The following is an 18,442-nucleotide window of genomic DNA, read 5'->3' as shown; positions in this document are numbered from 1 at the left end:
CCTTGCAAGGTTAAATCGGATCGATTCGCCGTCAGTCGCTCTCGGATATGAGCACCTTGATCGCAGCACCGCATCGTAGTAATGAGATGGAATATTAATGTATATGTTGAAGGAAATGTTGAGATTACTAATTGATCTTCTATTATGTTTGTTTTAGAAAGGGTTCTGCAAATGCCTAGAGGATATTAATTTATATAGAATGTGAGCTAAAATATTGAAAGTAAGGATACACCCTTAGATGCTTTTCTGCAAATAATCCACAGCCAGAAAGTCTTGCATGTCTAGATAATGGGCTATGTATACCCATAGTCGGGTAAGTCTTGCTGAGTATTAGTATACTCAGGGTTTGTTGTTTACCCTATTTCAGGTATAAAAGCTAAGCAGGATTAACATCGGTGGGCTCGATGTGACGTCCTCACGTCTCTGTAGTTATCGTTTTATTTCATTTTATTTTAGTTGGTTTCTAATGAAAATCTTCCTCAGGTTATGCTCTCTCTACCGCTGCTATTATCTATTATGTGAACTTTAATTTGTAAAAGTCATTTTGTAAAGAGTAAAGTCTATTTTTGACCATTCAACTATCGACTGCGTTCGGATTTGGCAATGCAACTCTAAAACCGGACATCCGTAGCCATCTAACTCTCAAAACCGTTCATGTTTGGCCATCGAGCTGTTTTGCTGGGTAGTTTTGCTGAGTTGGACGCCACGTGGTGGTGGGACCCACCTGTCATCTCTCCTCTCCCTCCTCTCTCCTCTTTCTCTCTCCCTCTACCTCTCCTCTCTCCTGTCCAACACCGCTGAGCTACGGCGGCCTCCCCTTCCCCTGCTCCCTCCCCTTCCCCTTCCCCTGCTCCCCTCCACGGCGGGAGCTCCTGCGGCGGTGCAGGGCGGAGCGGTGGCCGCCGGCCTCCCCTGCTCCCTCCGCGTCGGGCCGGCGGGCGAGGAGCTGCGGCGGCCTCCCCTGCACCAGGCCGAGGAGCTACGGCGGCTGGCGCGGCGAGGCTCCCTGGGGCCCTCCCCTCCCGCACCCCTCCGCCACGAGCTCCGGTGGCCTGCACGAGGCGGAGCCGGCGCGCGGCGGGATCGGCCAGGCATCCCGCACGCGGGCGGACAGCGCGGCGACCCCTGCTCCCCATCCTCCTTTGGCGCCGGGCACCGCGGAGGCCAGCCCACGAAGGCGAGCAGGGCGGCAGCCCTCAAGCTCCGGAGCCGGCCGGATCCGGGAGCACCTCCTCCTCCTCCCTCCCATGGCGGATCGGGGCCGGACGGCGGCAAACGGGCCAGGGCACGTGCGGGCCTCCGGCGACGGCGGTGGCCCTGGCCGGCTCCCTCGACACGGTGGCGTCGGTCGGCGAGGCGAGCAGGGGCCGCCGGCGGCCGCGCCGTCCCCCGCCCTTGCTCCCTCCTCCTTCCTCTCCCTCTCTCCAGCTCCTCCTCCGCCGCCGCCTCAGGTCCTCCGCTTGTCTCGGCTCCGGTGTGCCCCGCCCCTCTCGCGCGCTCGCCGGCCTGGGCGGCGGAGCTCGAGCTCATGCGCGCATGCCGACGGGGATGGCGGAGCTCAGGCGCGCGTGCCGACGGGGACAGGAGAGAGGAGAGGTAGAGGGAGAGAGAAAGAGGAGAGAGGAGGGAGAGGAGGGCTGACAGGTGGGTCCCGCCGCCACGTGGCGTCCAACTCAGCAAAACTACCCAGCAAAACAGCTCGATGGCCAAACATGAACGGTTTTAAGAGTTGGATGGCTGCGGATGTCCGGTTTTAGAGTTGCATTGCCAAATCCGGACGCAGTCGATAGTTGGATGGTCAAAAATAGACTTTACTCTTTTGTAAATATCTTAATTTTTTTATTTTGTAAAATTTTATTATGCTGGTACCGTCTGCGCTCGTCGTCGCGCGAGACTTCTGGTGTGTTTCGATCGGCCTGTGGGTTGGAAACAGGCTGTCAGGTTACACTTAATTAAGCTAATGCGCCTGATGCGTTCAAATGATGTTCATTACGCTTAATTAAGCCGTTTAACTTGGCGGTTCTGTCACACGCACGCTCCGCCTTGTCGGGAGCAGCACCGCGGAGTACATGTGGCATTGGTGCGCGTGCGCCACTTGATTTTGATCTATTTGGGTTTGTGTTGGTTATCAGTTCGAGCGTTGTTGTTGATGTTGCGATCTGTTTTTCTGGGGTTTGTTGCAGTGAGGAGGACAATGACAGGGAGGAGGAGGACGAGGAGTAGGAAGGCCGTAAGGTATGTGATACTCCTGATCCATCTATGTTTGCTGCATCTGAATTTTGCACGGTAGTTGGATTCAGTTGTGGATTGTCCCGACAGCTTTGTGTTGTTCGATTGGTCCTTTCAACAGTAATGTGTTCCTGTTTTGCTGTGTGGCATTTTCTCAATCTGTGGGCGACCCGCAGAGAAATTGAATCTTCATTTACCATCCTATAGCATCATATCAGATCATTTTGGTTGTTCCTCTTTCCTAGTATAAACCAGTTCATGGCTAGTTTGGTCTTTCGCACAGTTATTGTCTGCCCAGTAGTTAGCTGCATTGCCTTCTTGGGTTCGTCACTGCAACTTCTGTTGATCAACCACCGGAGTGAATGTCTTCCCAATTTTGCTTTTGCATCCGTCTATTTTGAATTTGTGAACAATCTGCACAGAAATTTAACAAGAAAAGTATTATGGAATTATGATTGTTATGTGTGTTTGTCAAACAAACAATACCGGTTTGGTTTCTGTATTCAAATTTAGTTCAAAACTTCAGGCAAACTGTTTGTCATTTTCTTCCTGTTGCATCATATCAGTTTGTTCAGATGTCCAATGCACAGCGTGATGCTCATCTGCAGTATCATTATCATGGTTCATGATAAACTAGTTGCTGTGGCAATTTGTTATTGTTGGTTTGCACAGTTTCTTTAGTAACATGACCAACTATGTTAGGAAGCCAGAAATTAGTGTTGAGAACCCCCCGCGGCCCCGGGGTCCATTAGTACAAACAAATGTACAGTGATGAATGTTAGCTTTCAAAGAATTTGGAATTCCTCTGCATTGGCATACATCTAGTTTACTAATGATGAACATAAGTGCTAGGAAATGTTTCGATTCCAGTTAATTATGAAACGTGTGATCTGACCACTTCGTGCTTATGACTAGATCTCTCTTGTGTTGCTTTGCATAGCACCAACAGATTGAGGAAGGGAGGAGTACGGTACCGTTCGTGGGTGGTCATCATGTCTTGGGACGCTGGTTACATATCGGCATAGTACCTTTCACGTTTAGCAAATTTCTGCAATGTGAGGAGGGGGTTGGCATGTAATAGTTTTCTCATTCTCCATGCTCGTTTCATTTTCAACGACATATATGTCCTCGCAATGTCAGATTTCACCATTCCAGTGGAATTAGACCTTCTGAACGGAATTTATAAATTGTAGCATTGCCGAGTCTTTTGATCTTTCATAGGGATTATCATGTGATGCTCTTACTACATGATTTCACATGCTTGGTGATCTTGTTTGCTGCATTCGTTTATTAATGAATGTGAACTTGTTTGTATTATTTGCATGCATATCTGGTATACGTTCTTTGGAGCCACTAGTTTCAATGGAGTCAGGTGTTGGAGTACCCAGAGAATACAAAGCTCAGCCATTTCAAGTCATTTGTTCAACAAACTTGTAAAGGAAATGTAAGCCGTGCCCAACGCGCGCGCGCACACACACAATTGAACAAATACGGCAGAGCAAAAGATTGGAGAGAAATTAGCAGGTTAGATTTTGCTGGCAGAATCGATTTAGATGTGGAAACAAGAATGGACACTGAACTGCTCAGTCAAGATAATTGATCAGTTGAATTATATGAAAAATGCTATTTAGGCAATTAACAGGGAATAATACAAACGCATCACAAGCAAACAGTAGGAACAGCGCATCAAAGTTTACATGAACTGAAAGAAATGAATAATCTAGGAAGAGCAGCAGGACGTCTTCTGGTTAACCGGCTGGCCACGAATCTGCACGGTTGGCGGCCTGGCATTAGCTGCAGCAGGTTGGCTAGCCATCCTGAGACAATAAAGGCCATGGTTATGATCATAACAGGTCATCGTTATTCCATAAGTTTTGAGTTGTGATGAAGTACCTGGTCTTAATGGATGCAGCCATAGCCATGAAAGCCTGCTCCACATTAGTAGCACTCTTGGCACTGGTCTCCATGAACGGGATGCCCATCTCATCAGCAAGAGCCTAACAGACATTATGTGCGAAGATGACATGAGCAAGCAAAAAATCAAACCTATGAAGCATCGGCAAGGGTTAAGTCACAATTCAGATTTGATATTTGTTCACACTAGTTAGCCTAACCAAACTTCATCACAAATTCTTTTTTTTACCACTCTCTTGATTCATAAGCTACATTCCCTCAATTATGACAAACAGTTTACTCCATAACTCACCTTGCCTGCTTCATATGACACAACTTTGTTTGCCGTCAAGTCACACTTGTTCCCAACAAGGAGCTTGTTTACATTGTCGCTTGCATAACGATCAATTTCATTCAGCCATTGCTTTACATTGTTGAAGCTTTCTTGGTCTGTGACATCATATACAATCTGCAGGTCCATGAATAAAATGCAAAGTTATATACTTATCATGGGACACTGAAGAATAATGATTACCTATGCGAGCAACGTACGATAATGCCATGGGCTCCTCGGTAGTAGCTGCTGGTAATTGTCCTGAAACGTTCTTGCCCAGCAGTATCCCACTGTAATGATTGAATAGAAGTTATTAAAAAACGGCGGGAAAAGTCGTGACTCTAATAAGATAATTAGCTCTATAGTCAGGAACAGAAGGTACTGGTAATAAAGTTTTACAGATTTAAGTGACCACAGTTCTTATTAAGAAAAAAGGATTTATGTTTGCTAGTTCTCGGTAACTTGGCACAGTAAAATAGTTTATAGAAGTTGACTTACAATTTGAAGCTTGATGGTCTTCCCATCCTGCTCAACTGTACGAATTTTCTGCAAAGGAATCATGAAATTACTACTTTGCATTGCATGAACGTAAATTCAGAGTAAATGAAAGAAAAGAAAACTCACAAAGTCGACTCCAATTGTACTGATATAACTGTCCAGGTACGAGTCATCCTATGATAAATAAGGCCACATGTCAGATAAAACATAGACACACTTCTAAAGGAAACCAGTGCAAATACATGCAAGCATGATGCCGTGATATGCCTTCATTGTTAGACTCAATGTTTCACCAAATAGTTTTGAGTTAAGCCACCAGTAAATGTTTGCTAGCAGTCTGCACTCCGCACTGAAGTGGCATATAACAACACTTTCAGTCTTTCACCACATCACATTTATATGCATCATGCACTGACATTGTGATGAACAAGAAAATTGATGAATTTTATGCCACAGCATGATGAAATAATAACTTCACAATGACACAAAGGAAAAACAACCCATACCGCAAATCTCAGGAGAAGGCATGACTTGCCAACACCAGAATCACCAATAAGCAGAAGCTTGAAGAGGTAGTCACTGAAAATCAACAGAACACAGGTTAATGGTATATTGGTACGACACTGACAATAAGTGGATTAATTTAGCGGCATATTGTATGAAGCTCGTCAGTTCACAGTTCAACTCACTTTCCCGCAAAAAGGTCAAAACAAAAATAGTAACGTGTAACACTAAACAAACCAAGGAGAGTAGTCTATAAGCGGCTGAATCAAAATTTCTGTACTCTTCCAGTCAGCACCAAAACTCAAAAACTGAGCACAACTACCTCCAATTAATGCAAACGAACCATGTCATACTATTTTTTTTGTCACACTAGTTTTAAAAACCTCTAGTGTAGAATTCTTTGGGCAAGCAGACATGGGCTGAAGTGTAGAATTCTTTGGGCAAGCAGACATAGGCTGAATTCAGTGCACAAGCTACAGCTACGCATTTAAATTGCAGAATTGATTAACAATATTCATCAATGGTATAACTGTCAAGATGTTGTCTTAAATTGAGCTAGGACCGTACTCACGAGGCAAATGTGATTTAAGACATGGTTAACAAAATGCAGAGACAGTTTGCATGTATGATCCTGCCCATAGGGCGTACACATGCTCATTGAGCGCCCTTCATTGATACCGTCCGATGACGCGACCCAATTCTCTATAAACTCATCATATATCAGCCCATTTTACTACAAATTTTCAATGAGCGGCGACAATGAAGATAAAAAAGGAAGATCTGCACATTGCAACAAATCTTGCCTCGTAATGGTGAGGGTGCAACTCGCGTCACGAGCATTCCAGCACAATAATTCACGTGTCAACCGCATATTCAAAACAGAACAACCCCAGATGTAGCCATCAGATCCAGATCCAAAAACCCGGTACAAGGCCAAACTCCGCGAGCCCGATCGCATCCTCGCAGCAGCTCAGCTCACACCTCTACCCAATCGCAAACACACAAGTCGCCCCCCTCCAAGCGATTGCGACACACGCACGCACAGAAACCTCGATACAAAAAAAAAAACACGCAGATCAGAGACGGTTGGAGGGAGGATTCGTGGGACTTACTACTCGGGATTCATGTCGAATCGAGCCCCGCGGGTCGAACCGCCGTCCGGCCGGGCCTTCCTCCCGCTTCGCGCCTTCTCCTCCGGCGGTTGCGACGAGCGGATCGGGCGGAGGCGTCGATCGCGGGGGGAAGGAGGGGCGACGCGATTGGAAACGGGGAAATTTTGAGGTCGGCGGAACGGCGAGTCATATAGGTGGGGCGGGGCAAATTACGGGACTGCCCCTGTACACGTGTAGTGCAGCACCCGGCCTTGTGTCGTGTGTTGCTTCGGTGGTGAGTGACTGGGATCTTGTATTTGACCTCCGTGGTTCGCGGGAAATCACATGTTATTGTTAAAGTCAAACAGCGTAGTATCTTGTATTATGGTGTTGGTGTCAGTGTCACGGATTGAAGATTACTACAGTCCTTTGTTTGATCTGTAGCTACCTATTATGGTTTAGTATCTAATATAACCTTATAGAGAAAAGCGATTTGCCGAATAAACCCTCAATGTTGAAAAATAATGAGCTTGGACTACATTGTCTATTTCACTTCACTAAATATTTGCAAATACTTAATAGATTTTTAAAGAAAAAGTTTTATTTGTGGCTATTCCAAACCAAGAGGTTGCTCAGAGTCCCTATCCCTCGTGTCCAATCCTATAGTGGAAAATTGGATATGTTGACTTCGTTAGAATTATCGAACTCGGGCCTTGTTTGTGTCTGGGCTCGGCCGGAACCCCACTTTCTTATTGGGCCAGTACTCCGATCTAATCAGGCACATCCCATTTCATGGCTAGTTTCCTCTTTTCCTCGTCGGATTGCAAGAGCATGTCACTTCACTTGTCAGTCGTCACTCCCGCTTCTGGCATGGCATCTCACATCCACATCCACATCCCGACCAAAACCGGCCGGGACGGCGTATCATCATCCTCCCTAGCAGCAACAAGCACCAGTTTTCCAGCACCAACTTGGCAACTTGCGGCGAGTGATTGATCGTTGCCATCCAAACAATCCACTCCCGCAAGAAAACCAACTCCTCACCATAAGCACATAACATATGCGTGACCAACCGCCTCGCAGAGGACGCAGAGTAATAAACCATCAATTTTCCGTGAGTAGCTAGCCAAAACCAAGCTAACAAAACCGAACTTCTGAAGCCTACCCTTTCCTGATTTCCACCAACTCCCGAGTGATACTGACAGTACCTAGTCAAATTGACAGAGTGCACACTAAAAATTCATAAGATGGTACAGTGATAGCTCCCGTCATTCTTGCTGAAATTCACCCAAACCTTCCAAGGCCTTGGCACTTGGCAGTGTGCCAGTGTATTTCCCAATTGCAACTCGACGCGAAGAGCCTGAGACTTGTATCGGCACGTATAAATTGAGCCCTGCTCCGAAACTCCAATACGCACGGCACCATCCATTTCTTGTGAATCCTGTCAGTCAGGCCAAGAACAACTTCCTAGTTCCTAGTATTTCTGCACGGCCAGAGGCAGCGAGCGAGCGAGAACGCCGAGATGACGGCAGCGGCGCCCGTGCTCGTCCACGTCGAGTCCATGCAGACCGCCGTCCCGGCGCGCGACGCCGGGCCGGGGAGGTCGCTGCCCATCGCCGTGTCGGGGGAGCCGCTCGCCGCCGCGGAGCTGCAGCGCCGCTTCCGCGCCGTGCTCTACTACCGCGGCGCCGGCGCGGGCGGCGAGCTGGAGGACGCGGCGAGGGAGCGCGTGGGTGAAGGAGTCGCTCAGCGCGGCGCTGGTCGACCACCCGGAGATGGCGGGGCGGCTGCGCTCCCGCGGCGGCGGCGACGGGCGCCTGTGGGAGGTGAACCTCAGGGACACCGGCGTGCGGCTGGTCCAGGCCTCGGTGGAGGCCACCATGGCGGCGTTCTTGGGGGCGAGGGGCGCCGACCGGGAGAGGAAGGAGGCCGCGCTGGCGCTGTGGACCGACGTGGACGCGCACGAGCCCGACATCTGCGCCCCATTCTTCGTGCAGGTACGGTGATAGTCCCGGCCAGCCATGGACCCACTGATCAGTCACAGACAGATCTCAGCAGAAATGTGGCAACCGGTAACCCAACTCACAACGATGTCGCGTTCCCCTTCGCAGCTGACACGATTCCAGGACGGCGGCTACGCCGTCGGCGCCAGCTGCAGCCTGCTCCTCGCCGACCCTCTGTCCCTCGTCGGCTTCCTCAAGTCGTGGGCTCGCAAGCACGCGGAGCTGCAGGCGCAGGGGAAGCTCGTCGCCAACCCGGTGATCCAGTACACGCGCTACATCCGGAGCGCCGACGCCGGCGCCGCCGCCAAGCGCGTCAAGTCCGTCCCGCTGGACGACACCGCCGCCGCTGAGCACACGACGACGACCGTGCTCTTCAGGGCCGCCGCCGGCGGCGGCGGCACGCCCGACCACAGCGCGCTCGCCGCGGCCTGCGTCGCCAAGGCCGTCGAGAGGCTGGGCGCCAGGGCGCCCCCGCGATTCACGGTCGTGGCCCGCGACGGCTCGGAGGGGCTGAACGTCCTGACGTGCACGGCGGATGGTGACCAGAAGCCGTACCCCGCGCCTCGAGCTGCGCACTGGCGCGATGAGCCCGGTCTCGCTCTCGAGGACCTGGCGCTGGAGGGGAGAAAGCCCGTGCACGTATCGTACAGCGTCGTGCCGTGCGCCGACGAGGGGCTCGTGGTCGTCATGCCGGCTGGTGGCACGGAACTCTTGATCAGTGCAACCGTGGCGAACTGCATGTAAATTGGCATGCCCTGCGACCTGCGCTATCGACCACCTATCGTTTCATGACAGAGTAGTACGTAATCAATTGTTCACCGCCTGTGGTATTCTATGTAACTCTTTTAAATCCTTTAGGTTTCAATGTTGTGCTTTTTTAATAGGAAACGTATCTAGTGCAAACCACATCCTTCGTGAAAACCCGTGCAAACCACGGCAAAAAAGACGTCTAAATTCACCAAAAAAATCACACATGTAGATGATATAATGATACACAATCTTGTAAAATATCTTGTCCAAACTCGACTTCGTTTGTGAGATATAAAAATTTGTTAGAAATTTGTTATTTTTATATCTCACAAAAGAAGTCGAGTTTGAACAAAATATTTTATAAGATTGTATATTATCATATCATCTACATATGTGATTTTTTTAGTGAATTTAAACGACTTTTTTGTCGTGGTTTGCATGGGTTTTCACGAAGTTGTGATTTGTACCAGATATGTTCCCTTTTTAATAAAAAGCATTAACCCGACCTCTATATCCATTGTGGGTATAGACAGTCAAATGATTACTTGAGTTTTTAGACTCTAAACCTCAAATGAAGATTTCATAAAACAAAGGACAAAGCTAGAAAACAAAGCAGGAAAACTAGAAGGCTAAGGTTCTGTTTGAGGTAGCTTTAGCAAAAGCTCCTTTTTTAGAAAAGTTCCACCGGCTAGTCCAAAATGTTACTTTTCAGAGAAGCTTGTTAGGTCGGTTTGGCATCTTGGCCATCAGCTTATATCGATGGCAATGAGAAGGAGGGGTGCAGATGGTGAGCTTCGGGTTGGGGGCACGGCGGCTTCCCGTGCGGAGAAGGGGGCGAGATCCGAGAGCTGGCGTAGAGGGGAGCTGGCACGGAAGGGAGGAGCAAAGTTGCGCAGAGGGCAGGAGCGGCGAAGACGGGTGGCGCAGAGGGGATTGGGCAACAGGGCTGGGTGGAGGGGAGGAGCGTCAGGGACGGGTGGCACGGAGGGGATTGGGCGGCCGGAAGGGAGGAGCGACGGGGACAAGCGTCGCGGATTGGGTGCGGGGAGGGGGGCGGAAGGGATTGGGCGGCGGGGGCCGCACATTGCGGAGGGGAGGAGCGACGGGGACGAGCATCGCGGATTGGGCGGGGGGAGGGATTGGGCGGCAGGGGCCGCACATTGCGGAGGGGAGGAGCAGCGGGGACAAGCCTCCTGGAGGGGAGAAGCGTGAGAGACCGCGCGGAAGGCTAATGGAAAAAGCTCAGGAAGCTGCCCCCGATTGAGCTTCTGTGCTTGTAGTGTAAAGTAGAGCTTTTTCAGCTTTGGGTGGCTTGAAGAAGCTACCCCGTTTTGGGGAGCTTGTGGCTTTTTGAGTTTTCTAGAGAAGCAAAAGCTCCTAGAACCTCTCCAGACAGGGTCTAAGCTTCAATCTTCTTTTTCATTCGCGCTCCAATCTTCTTCAATGTTCGGCTATTGGAGTACCAATACAATCAAATCTATACTATGAAACAGGTCTCTAGCTGATTTGATTACATGGCATTAATAGCACTTCTCAAATCCTGAGTTCAATCTACATGAGAGGTCTTCTCATATTCAATACTTGAAAATTTCTTTCGCACGGGCTGAGTTTTTCTATACAATTAATACTCAAGTTTCTTTGAGGACGCCTGAGCCCCGACTCCGGGGCTTGAATTTTAGCTTTTTCAATCTAAGGTGAGTTCATGTGTGTGTTCCCACTTCCTAAGCCCAAGCATGCACAGACGGACAGACCAACTCAACAGCTATGGAGTTCATGTGTGTGTGGTCTGAACAATGTTTCGGGCGACTCGAACTTCTTGTACGTTGCAATTCCAACTCCTGAATTTTCGCTGTGTTCGCTTGGTTGTGGTTGATGGCTGATGTTGATTTGTTATGAGAGAACAGTACTGTTGACTGGCTGGTAGCTAGTGGTTGGTGCTGATTTAGTATGAGAGAACAGTATTACTGGTTGGCTGACAAGCCAAGCGAACACATAGTCCTGCAGCAATATTTTCTATCTGTTGCAACTTCAGTTTTGATTTTGGCTTGTTGCACTATGCTTTTCAGTTTGCTGGAATGGCTATTGTTTTTGTTGCATCGTCCAGTGCTATCATTGCAAAAAGGAAAAAGATGCGTTGTCTACATGAGACCACCCAGAAAGGGATGGGTTGTCTGTGGATGCTTGACTTCGTTCAAATCTTGTTGCGAATTTTGTTGTGGGGTGGCCTGAACGTCGACCTGGCAGAGCTCGATGGCGAGGGGCCGTCCCGGAGAAAGAAGAGAGATTCAGATCAGGTATTCCACAAACATGTACATTTATGACACTGATATACTCCCAGGTTAGTCCAGTCGAACAGCAAAGCCTGAGTCCGACGACGATGCAGAAATCCTGAATTAAAAGATGCCAAAAGGAACCTGTACTGGCAACAAACTAAAGTGCCAAAATAATAGCACGTCTAGATGGCTTTGGTACGGTGTGGCTCATTCTACAAGCAGCAGCACAGCAGTACTAGACTCCTTTTTAGTTGCTGGTAGTATTTCATAAGAATTAGTTCAAGAAAAACTATTCCACGAACTCACCCCCTACCGTTGCAATAATAGTTATGGCGCCATGTTGCTGTCCTTATTCCCGATTCAATAAGCAAAGCAACTCATTCAAAGCCGATGTTCTACCACAAAAAAAAAAAATTGTTTCAACACACAAACGATCAAACTGTTTGGTTTGCTCTTCCTATCAAAAACAATTATTGGTTTGTTCGACCATCATCATCGTGTAACTTACTGAAGTACTTACGGTGCACCTTCTATTAGTTATGTCATTAAACTCATTTTCAGGCCCTTTCTTCTCTTTTCCCTGGTGCAAAGGCAGGCACTAAGGGTGTGTTTATATCACTTTGTCAAATATTTTTGAAAAAAAAACTTATTAATTTGGAGTTTAAATAAAGTCTATTTACAAAACTTTTTGTACGGATGTATTGTAAATGGCGAGACGAATCTAATGAGCCTAATTAATTTATAATTAGCGGATGTTTACTGTAGCATCATTGTTGCAAATCATGAATTAAGTAGGCTCATTAGATTCATCTCACGATTTACAATCCATCCATGCAAAATTTTTTATAAATATATTTTATTTAATACTCCATACATGTATCTAAACATTCGATGTGATGTTTATTTTTTATAAAATTTTGGGTTCTAAACCTTCGTCGTACTGTTTGCGCGAAGACTAAAGCGACGAGAAAAGGTGGTACGCGACCGCACGTTAGAATCCCTTTCAGACAGAATGGACAGAGCTCGATCTTAACCGACTGGCCTATATAACAACGACCGCTCTCAACGTCCCCCAGCACAGAAGCCTTGTCCATTGATCCCTGTTATATCCTGAGCAGCTCTTGATCTCCTTCCTGTAATCTGCGCGTCGTTGTGCTAAATATCTCACCAGATAATCTTCGTGAAATGGCTGGCACTCTGCGCGGCCTGCTCCTGGCCATCCTCGTCGTCGCCGCCGGAGTGCCGGCGTCCGCCAAGGACTACACGGTGGGCGACTCGTCCGGGTGGAAGCCCGGGGTGGACTACGCTGCCTGGGCCAAGGGCAAGCAGTTCAGCGTCGGCGACACTCTCTGTAAGCACCAACGCGGAGCTCTTCCTCACATTCAGTTACACGCAAATGCTGCCAAAGCTAGCTCTGTCATGCCATGGGGGCTGGCATGTGCGTGGCTCGCTGGGCGCGCCATGGATCGAGATCGTGCACGAAGGCTGATCGCGCGCGCGCGGCTCCTTTCGCAGCGTTCCAGTACGGCGCGGCGCACTCGGTGCTGGAGGTGAGCGCGGCGGACCACGGCGCGTGCTCGGCGAGCAACCCGCTGCGGTCGCACCGGGACCAGAGCACCACCATCCCGCTCACCAAGCCGGGCACCCGCTACTTCATCTGCGGCGCCGCGGGCCACTGCGCCGCGGGCATGAAGCTCGCCGTCACCGTCTCCGGCGGCGACGCCGGCCCCACCATGCGGTCGACGAACGCGACGCCCGCGGCCGCCTCGACGGGGGCCGCGACCGAGTCGGACTCGAGCGCGAGCGGTGCGGCTGCTGCCAGCGGGGCCCGCCTAGCGATCGGCCTGCTTCTCGGGGCCGTGGGCCTCGCTGCTGCCCTGAGGGGCTGAATTGGAGGCCTCCTGTTTGCTTCCGGATCTATGCGTCGCCGTAGTCCCGTCCCCTGAGGGCCCGCCCGACGGCCCGAGGCGAGCTGAACATGTGTAATCTGCTCGGCACTACGCCACTACCTTAGGCCGAAGTGTCCGGATGTGCGCGCGCGCGTGTTACTCAGTAAAGTTGTGATTTTTTAGCTACTCGTGGTACGGTTCTTATCGTTGATCACTAAAAATAAACCTTTATCCTTGCATCGACAAGTCATTATATAGCGTCTAGCGAGACAACTTTTAGTTTTGACAGTGGATCAGTACTAGGGGGGACTCATCCTCCACCATCTTCGATTTTGAAACCGTAAATTTACGAGTGGTAGGTCAACTAATCATTGGTTGAGGAGTAAAAGCGTAATTTAGTGGCATATCCGCTTCTTTACTCTTTAGTGGCATGCCCTCTGAAAACAGTTTGCCATTATATTCTTTACTCACGCTGCAGCAGCTCAACAAGAATTTACCGGGCGCGCATCGAGCTCCTCCGATTGGAATAACAGCCAGCTTCAACCAAGAGCAGCGCCACGGAGGAGGTTGCTGCCTACTCGAGCAAGGGACGTCGAACGTTTGAACCCATGACATCATCTCTCTAAACAAAAGTTTGGAGCAGTTCCGTTTCAAAAAAAAAAAGAAAAAAAATGAAGCAGCAGGAAGAGGCAGCTTAACCGCCAATACCTTAGTACTAGCAATGACGACACACAAGGAACCGCATCACCAAACCTCACCAAACACACCAGATTTCCTCCCCGGCATCACCTATTCAGCCTCAGATCCGTCGCATGAAAAATAAGAAAGAGCAGACGACCGCTTCACCTTCCCAGTTGGAATTGGAACCCTGCAGACTTGTGCGTGGTCGCTCGCGTGCTACACCCTCCAAACCGAGCTCTAGCAGGCAGAGATTAGCTGATTAGGTAACCAATCTTCAACAAGAACTGCCTATATCCGAGCTTTTTGGCCACGCATGGACACCTTGGATCCCAGCCGCTGCTGCATTGGAAGCATATCTCCTCCGGGTGCACACCCCCGTCCTCCATGGCCGGAGCTCGCGTTGCTCTGGCGCTGATGTGCGTCCTGCTGCTCGTCGACGCCGCGGCCCGGAGAGCCGAGGCGGCCTCGTACAACGTCGGCAACAGCGCCGGGTGGGATCTCAGCGCGGACTTGCCGTCGTGGGCCAGCGGCAAAACCTTCTACGTCGGCGACGTTCTAGGTACGAGCGAGGAACCCACCTGCTGCGGTTCAGAGCCTGTTTCCTTCACAGCTTGTTCGATCAGAACGCAGAAGCCAACGGCGTCCCTGATCGTGACACGATCTGTGCTCACCGGTTGCTCCTTCTTCCTTGATCCAGTGTTCCAGTACTCGAAGTACCACACCCTGGACGAGGTCGACGAGGCCGGGTTCAAGAACTGCAGCGCGGCGAGCGCGGTCCTGTCCCGGAGCGACGGCAACACGACGGTGCCGCTGGCGGCGCCCGGCGACCGGTACTTCATCTGCGGCAACCAGCTGCACTGCCTGGGCGGGATGAAGCTGCACGTGCTCGTCAACCAGCCGGCGGGAGGAGCAGGGGGAGCCCCGGCGGGGGCCCCGTCGCAAGCCCCGCCGCAGGCCGCCCTCGCGCCCGGCACCGACGACGACGCGGGCGTCCCCAGGCTCTTCCTCGGCGGGTCCCGCCGGAACGCGGCGGGGCCGCTGCTGGCGGCGTGGCTGGTCGTAGTCGTAGCTGCGGCCCTGTTTCTATGAAGAAGAGGTGCCCGTTGATTTTTACGCGCTGTACATTTGCAAGGGCGACACGCGCAACGCGGGTAGTAAGCACGAGTTCCTGATCTCACCGGGTTTGTACATCGCTTCTTTCTCCCTCTCTGCTTGTACGGATTTTTGGCGAGCCAACGAATCGGAGCATCGAAAAATGGCGGTTTCGCGAAACTGGCCGTGTCAGATCAGATGAACGCATACGGGATGCCCTTCTCCGCCGATCTGTCCTCGTCCTAGGCACAGTGCCATGCGGTTACGCCCACATAGAGGAACGTCCGGATCTCAGCGCTGGCAGGCCTGGTGTCTAGCACGGACAAGAACAGCTGCATCACTTTCAACTTTCGAGCACCATCTGCTGGACGTTCGCGGGTACGAACAATCATCTGAGGCCGTTTCTGCGACAGAGGCATCATCCAACGCATGCCAATGCGAGCGTTGACACGCCTTCCCTCGGTGAAGCTTCTTTTTCTCGGTGGCACGTCGGATTACCTGTGGGCATCTGGTGTGAATTTGGGTTGGTGATGCGAGCATATGACTTTGACCTGTTTCGTCAGCTTTCGGAGCAGCAGTGGGACGCACGGCCTCGGTCCGCCCTGCGGCCCTGCCTGTCCGCTCAGCTGGTGGGTGCAGCAGTGTCCCTACGGATCTCACGTGCTGCTGCAATGGCGCCTGCACGGCTGCATTGTGCGTGCGTCGCGTTTCATGGCGACTTTGTCGGTAGCAGTAGCACCGCTGGAAGTTTCTCTGTTTCCCCGTCGCAAAATCTGTCGGCAGGAGCTACCACTGCCTGCGATCTACCCACCACCAGTGGTGTACTGTGACTGAGCCAGTTCTCCTCCGGTCCAGGCTTGCATTGCATCTACGAAGCGATCGATTCCGGCATCTTCACGTGCATTTTACTACGTCGCAACAAGCGTGTACAAAAACGCAGCACGAGCACGAATTCGACAAGTAGTTACAGCAACAGCCAAGAGCCCAGGAGCGACTGATCCATGGGCATGGCAAATATATCAGAGATGCACGCAAGATTTCTCTCCACGGTGGCACGGAGCAAAAGAAAAAAATATCAGTCCATGCGTAAATAGAAATAAATTATCAATGTTGTACACCAAGAATCATACATGCAACCATAAAACTTGAACAGGAGAACGAGATCGTGCGACGAGCAGTACGGAAGCAACGGTAAACGCAGCTCTACTTAGAACAAGACCACGAGCCCGGCGGCCGCCAAGGTCACCAGCGCGGCGCCGCCACCGGTGCGCGCGCTCGGCGCCGCCGACTCGTCCTCCTGAGCGAGCGCGGGACCCGGCGCCAGCGACGGGCTCACCGACACCGAGCTGAATGGCGCCAGCGAAGGTGCTAGCGCGGGCGCCAGCTCCGGCGCCAGAGCGGGCGACGGGGCCGGGGCCTCTGTGGGCGACGGTGTCGGGGCGACGCTCGGAGCCGGCGACACGGGGGCTGGAGCGGGAGCCGTGACGGGCGCGGCGGTGGGCGGCATTATCGGGGCAGCGAGAAGTGGCGTCGGTGCCATTGCTGGAGGGAGGGTGGATGGAGGAAGCGCCGCCGGTGGCATCGCCAGCGGTGGGGAGGCCACTGGTGCCGGCGCCGCGGGTGCTGGCGCGGCCACGGTAGGCGGCGTGGCCGCAGGTGGCGATGCGAGTGGAGGTAAGGTGGCTGGAGGGGTTGCAGAGACGGGAGGCGCGGCGGCTAGTAGTGGCGGAGAGGCAACGGGAGGTGACGTGGCAGCCAGCTGCGGGGAGGCGGCCGTGGTCGGCGGTGCGGCGGAGGCTAGTGGCGGCGAGGTGGCGGTGGTAGGAGGTGCGGCAGAGACCTGCGGCGGGGACGCGGCTGTAGTTGGCGCCGTGGCAGAGACCTGTGGCGCTGAGGCAGCTGCAGTTGGCGGCGCAGCGGAGGCCTTGGGAGCCGAGACGGCTACTGTTGTTGGCGGCTGCGCAGAGGCCCGCGGCGCCGACGCGGATACTGTTGCTGGTGGCTGCGCAGAGGCCTTTGGCGCTGAGGCTGCCGTTGTCGGTGGCGCGGCAGAGGCCTGCGGCGCGGAGGCTGCCTTTGTCGGTGGCGCGATCGAGAACTGCGGCGCCGAGGCCGCCGTTGTCGGTGGCGCGACAGAGGCCTGCGGCGCGGAGGCTGCCATGGTCGGTGGCGCGACGGAGGTGGCCTGCGGCGCCGAGGCGCTGACCGGAGGAGCCTTGGACGCGGACGGCGACGAGGCCGGCGACTGCGCCGCGCAGGACACGAGGAGGAGCGAGAGGACGAGCGGGAGCAGAGCCATTGTTACCCGGCCGGCTCCCTCTCGAACTCGTTCTCCTTTCAGCTCCTTCGCGTCTTCTTGCTCGGCACACGAGCTTTCCTCTCTGTTGCCGTGCCTCTGTGTGTTCTGACCTGACCTGAGCAGCGCAGAGCAGTGCTGTGACTGTAAGAGCGAGCTCCAGTGACGACGCGCTATATATAGCGCGCTCCGCTGATCGTGCGTGACTGCGTGTGAAACCCAGCATTGCGAGCTGATGGGGAGAGCTCGATCGAGGAGGGGAGGAGAAAACAAGCCACGTTTACGGGTTACAGCTCAGCGTGGGGGCCAGCTTCTAATGATGACGTAGCCATTTAGGGCACAGGCATGCACGCGTATACGTACGGTTTTCGTAGCTGATGGCACCACCTTTCAGTACTCACGCGCCGACATCTACCTATCTGTGGTCGGTCCTGAGTGTACCGTGTACCAATGCAAGTGTCTTCTTTGCTAAACAGGCACTTCGGTGTATGACAGTCTACTGATTAATAAAGAACTTACAGTGTACTAGGAGCACTAGGCCAGTAGGGTGTTTTTTTGATAAAAAGAGCGGTAATGCCTTGGGTGCTATCAGAAGAAGTTGTGGGAGCTAGCTGGTTTTGCTGTAATCAGATGGCGTGAACCGGGCTGTTTGTATCCTTTCTCTCCCCTCTTAACGAAACACGTGCTACGGCACGTTTTTTTTAAAAAAAAGAAGAAACGGTGTACTAGGGACAGAATGCTTGCAGGCAACAGAAAAAGCGAAATAAATGGAGATGAGCTGCCAGTGAACGGACGCATCTTCTGAACCATGCGTGCACTTCGTTCATGACGAACTGAATTTTGCACGATTCAAACCTGGCTCGACCTCAAGTTTTCCGCCGCGACCGACACGCCGGCCGGACTCCGATC

The 18,442-nt window shown here is 52.0% G+C and overlaps 3 protein-coding genes, 1 long non-coding RNA gene and 1 pseudogene across 4 annotated transcripts; 4 read left to right on the top strand and 1 right to left on the bottom strand.

Moving 5' to 3' along the window:
* Positions 1-2,094: 2,094 nt before the first annotated feature.
* Positions 2,095-3,485, top strand: LOC120683346. The gene is made up of 2 exons (XR_005678775.1): positions 2,095-2,235; positions 3,170-3,485. It is a non-coding gene; the product is annotated as an uncharacterized LOC120683346 (long non-coding RNA).
* A 312-nt stretch (positions 3,486-3,797) lies between these two features.
* On the bottom strand, positions 3,798-6,761 carry LOC120683052 (GTP-binding protein YPTM2-like). Its single transcript, XM_039965065.1, has 8 exons — positions 6,571-6,761; positions 5,461-5,533; positions 5,081-5,128; positions 4,955-5,002; positions 4,675-4,746; positions 4,436-4,591; positions 4,123-4,226; positions 3,798-4,046 (listed from the first exon to the last, which is right to left on the bottom strand). The coding sequence occupies exons 1-8, from the start codon at positions 6,582-6,584 to the stop codon at positions 3,950-3,952; spliced, it is 612 nt and encodes a 203-aa protein (XP_039820999.1). The 5' UTR covers positions 6,585-6,761; the 3' UTR covers positions 3,798-3,949.
* A 1,049-nt stretch (positions 6,762-7,810) lies between these two features.
* Positions 7,811-9,409, top strand: LOC120682872 (annotated as a pseudogene).
* Positions 9,410-12,643: 3,234 nt separating this feature from the next.
* Positions 12,644-13,701, top strand: LOC120680546 (mavicyanin-like). Its single transcript, XM_039962042.1, has 2 exons — positions 12,644-12,926; positions 13,091-13,701. The coding sequence occupies exons 1-2, from the start codon at positions 12,761-12,763 to the stop codon at positions 13,462-13,464; spliced, it is 540 nt and encodes a 179-aa protein (XP_039817976.1). The 5' UTR covers positions 12,644-12,760; the 3' UTR covers positions 13,465-13,701.
* Positions 13,702-14,205: 504 nt separating this feature from the next.
* LOC120681250 (glycine-rich cell wall structural protein 1-like) lies at positions 14,206-18,075 on the top strand. The gene is made up of 3 exons (XM_039962762.1): positions 14,206-14,704; positions 14,843-15,228; positions 16,539-18,075. The coding sequence occupies exons 1-3, from the start codon at positions 14,530-14,532 to the stop codon at positions 17,643-17,645; spliced, it is 1,668 nt and encodes a 555-aa protein (XP_039818696.1). The 5' UTR covers positions 14,206-14,529; the 3' UTR covers positions 17,646-18,075.
* The last annotated feature ends 367 nt before the right edge of the window (positions 18,076-18,442 follow it).

The sequence above is a fragment of the Panicum virgatum genome, chromosome 7N (assembly GCF_016808335.1).
Source record: "Panicum virgatum strain AP13 chromosome 7N, P.virgatum_v5, whole genome shotgun sequence".
NCBI classification, from domain to species: domain Eukaryota; kingdom Viridiplantae; phylum Streptophyta; class Magnoliopsida; order Poales; family Poaceae; genus Panicum; species Panicum virgatum.
The sequence above is the reverse complement of the archived record's forward strand: the minus strand, read 5'-3'. Positions and strand labels throughout refer to the sequence as shown.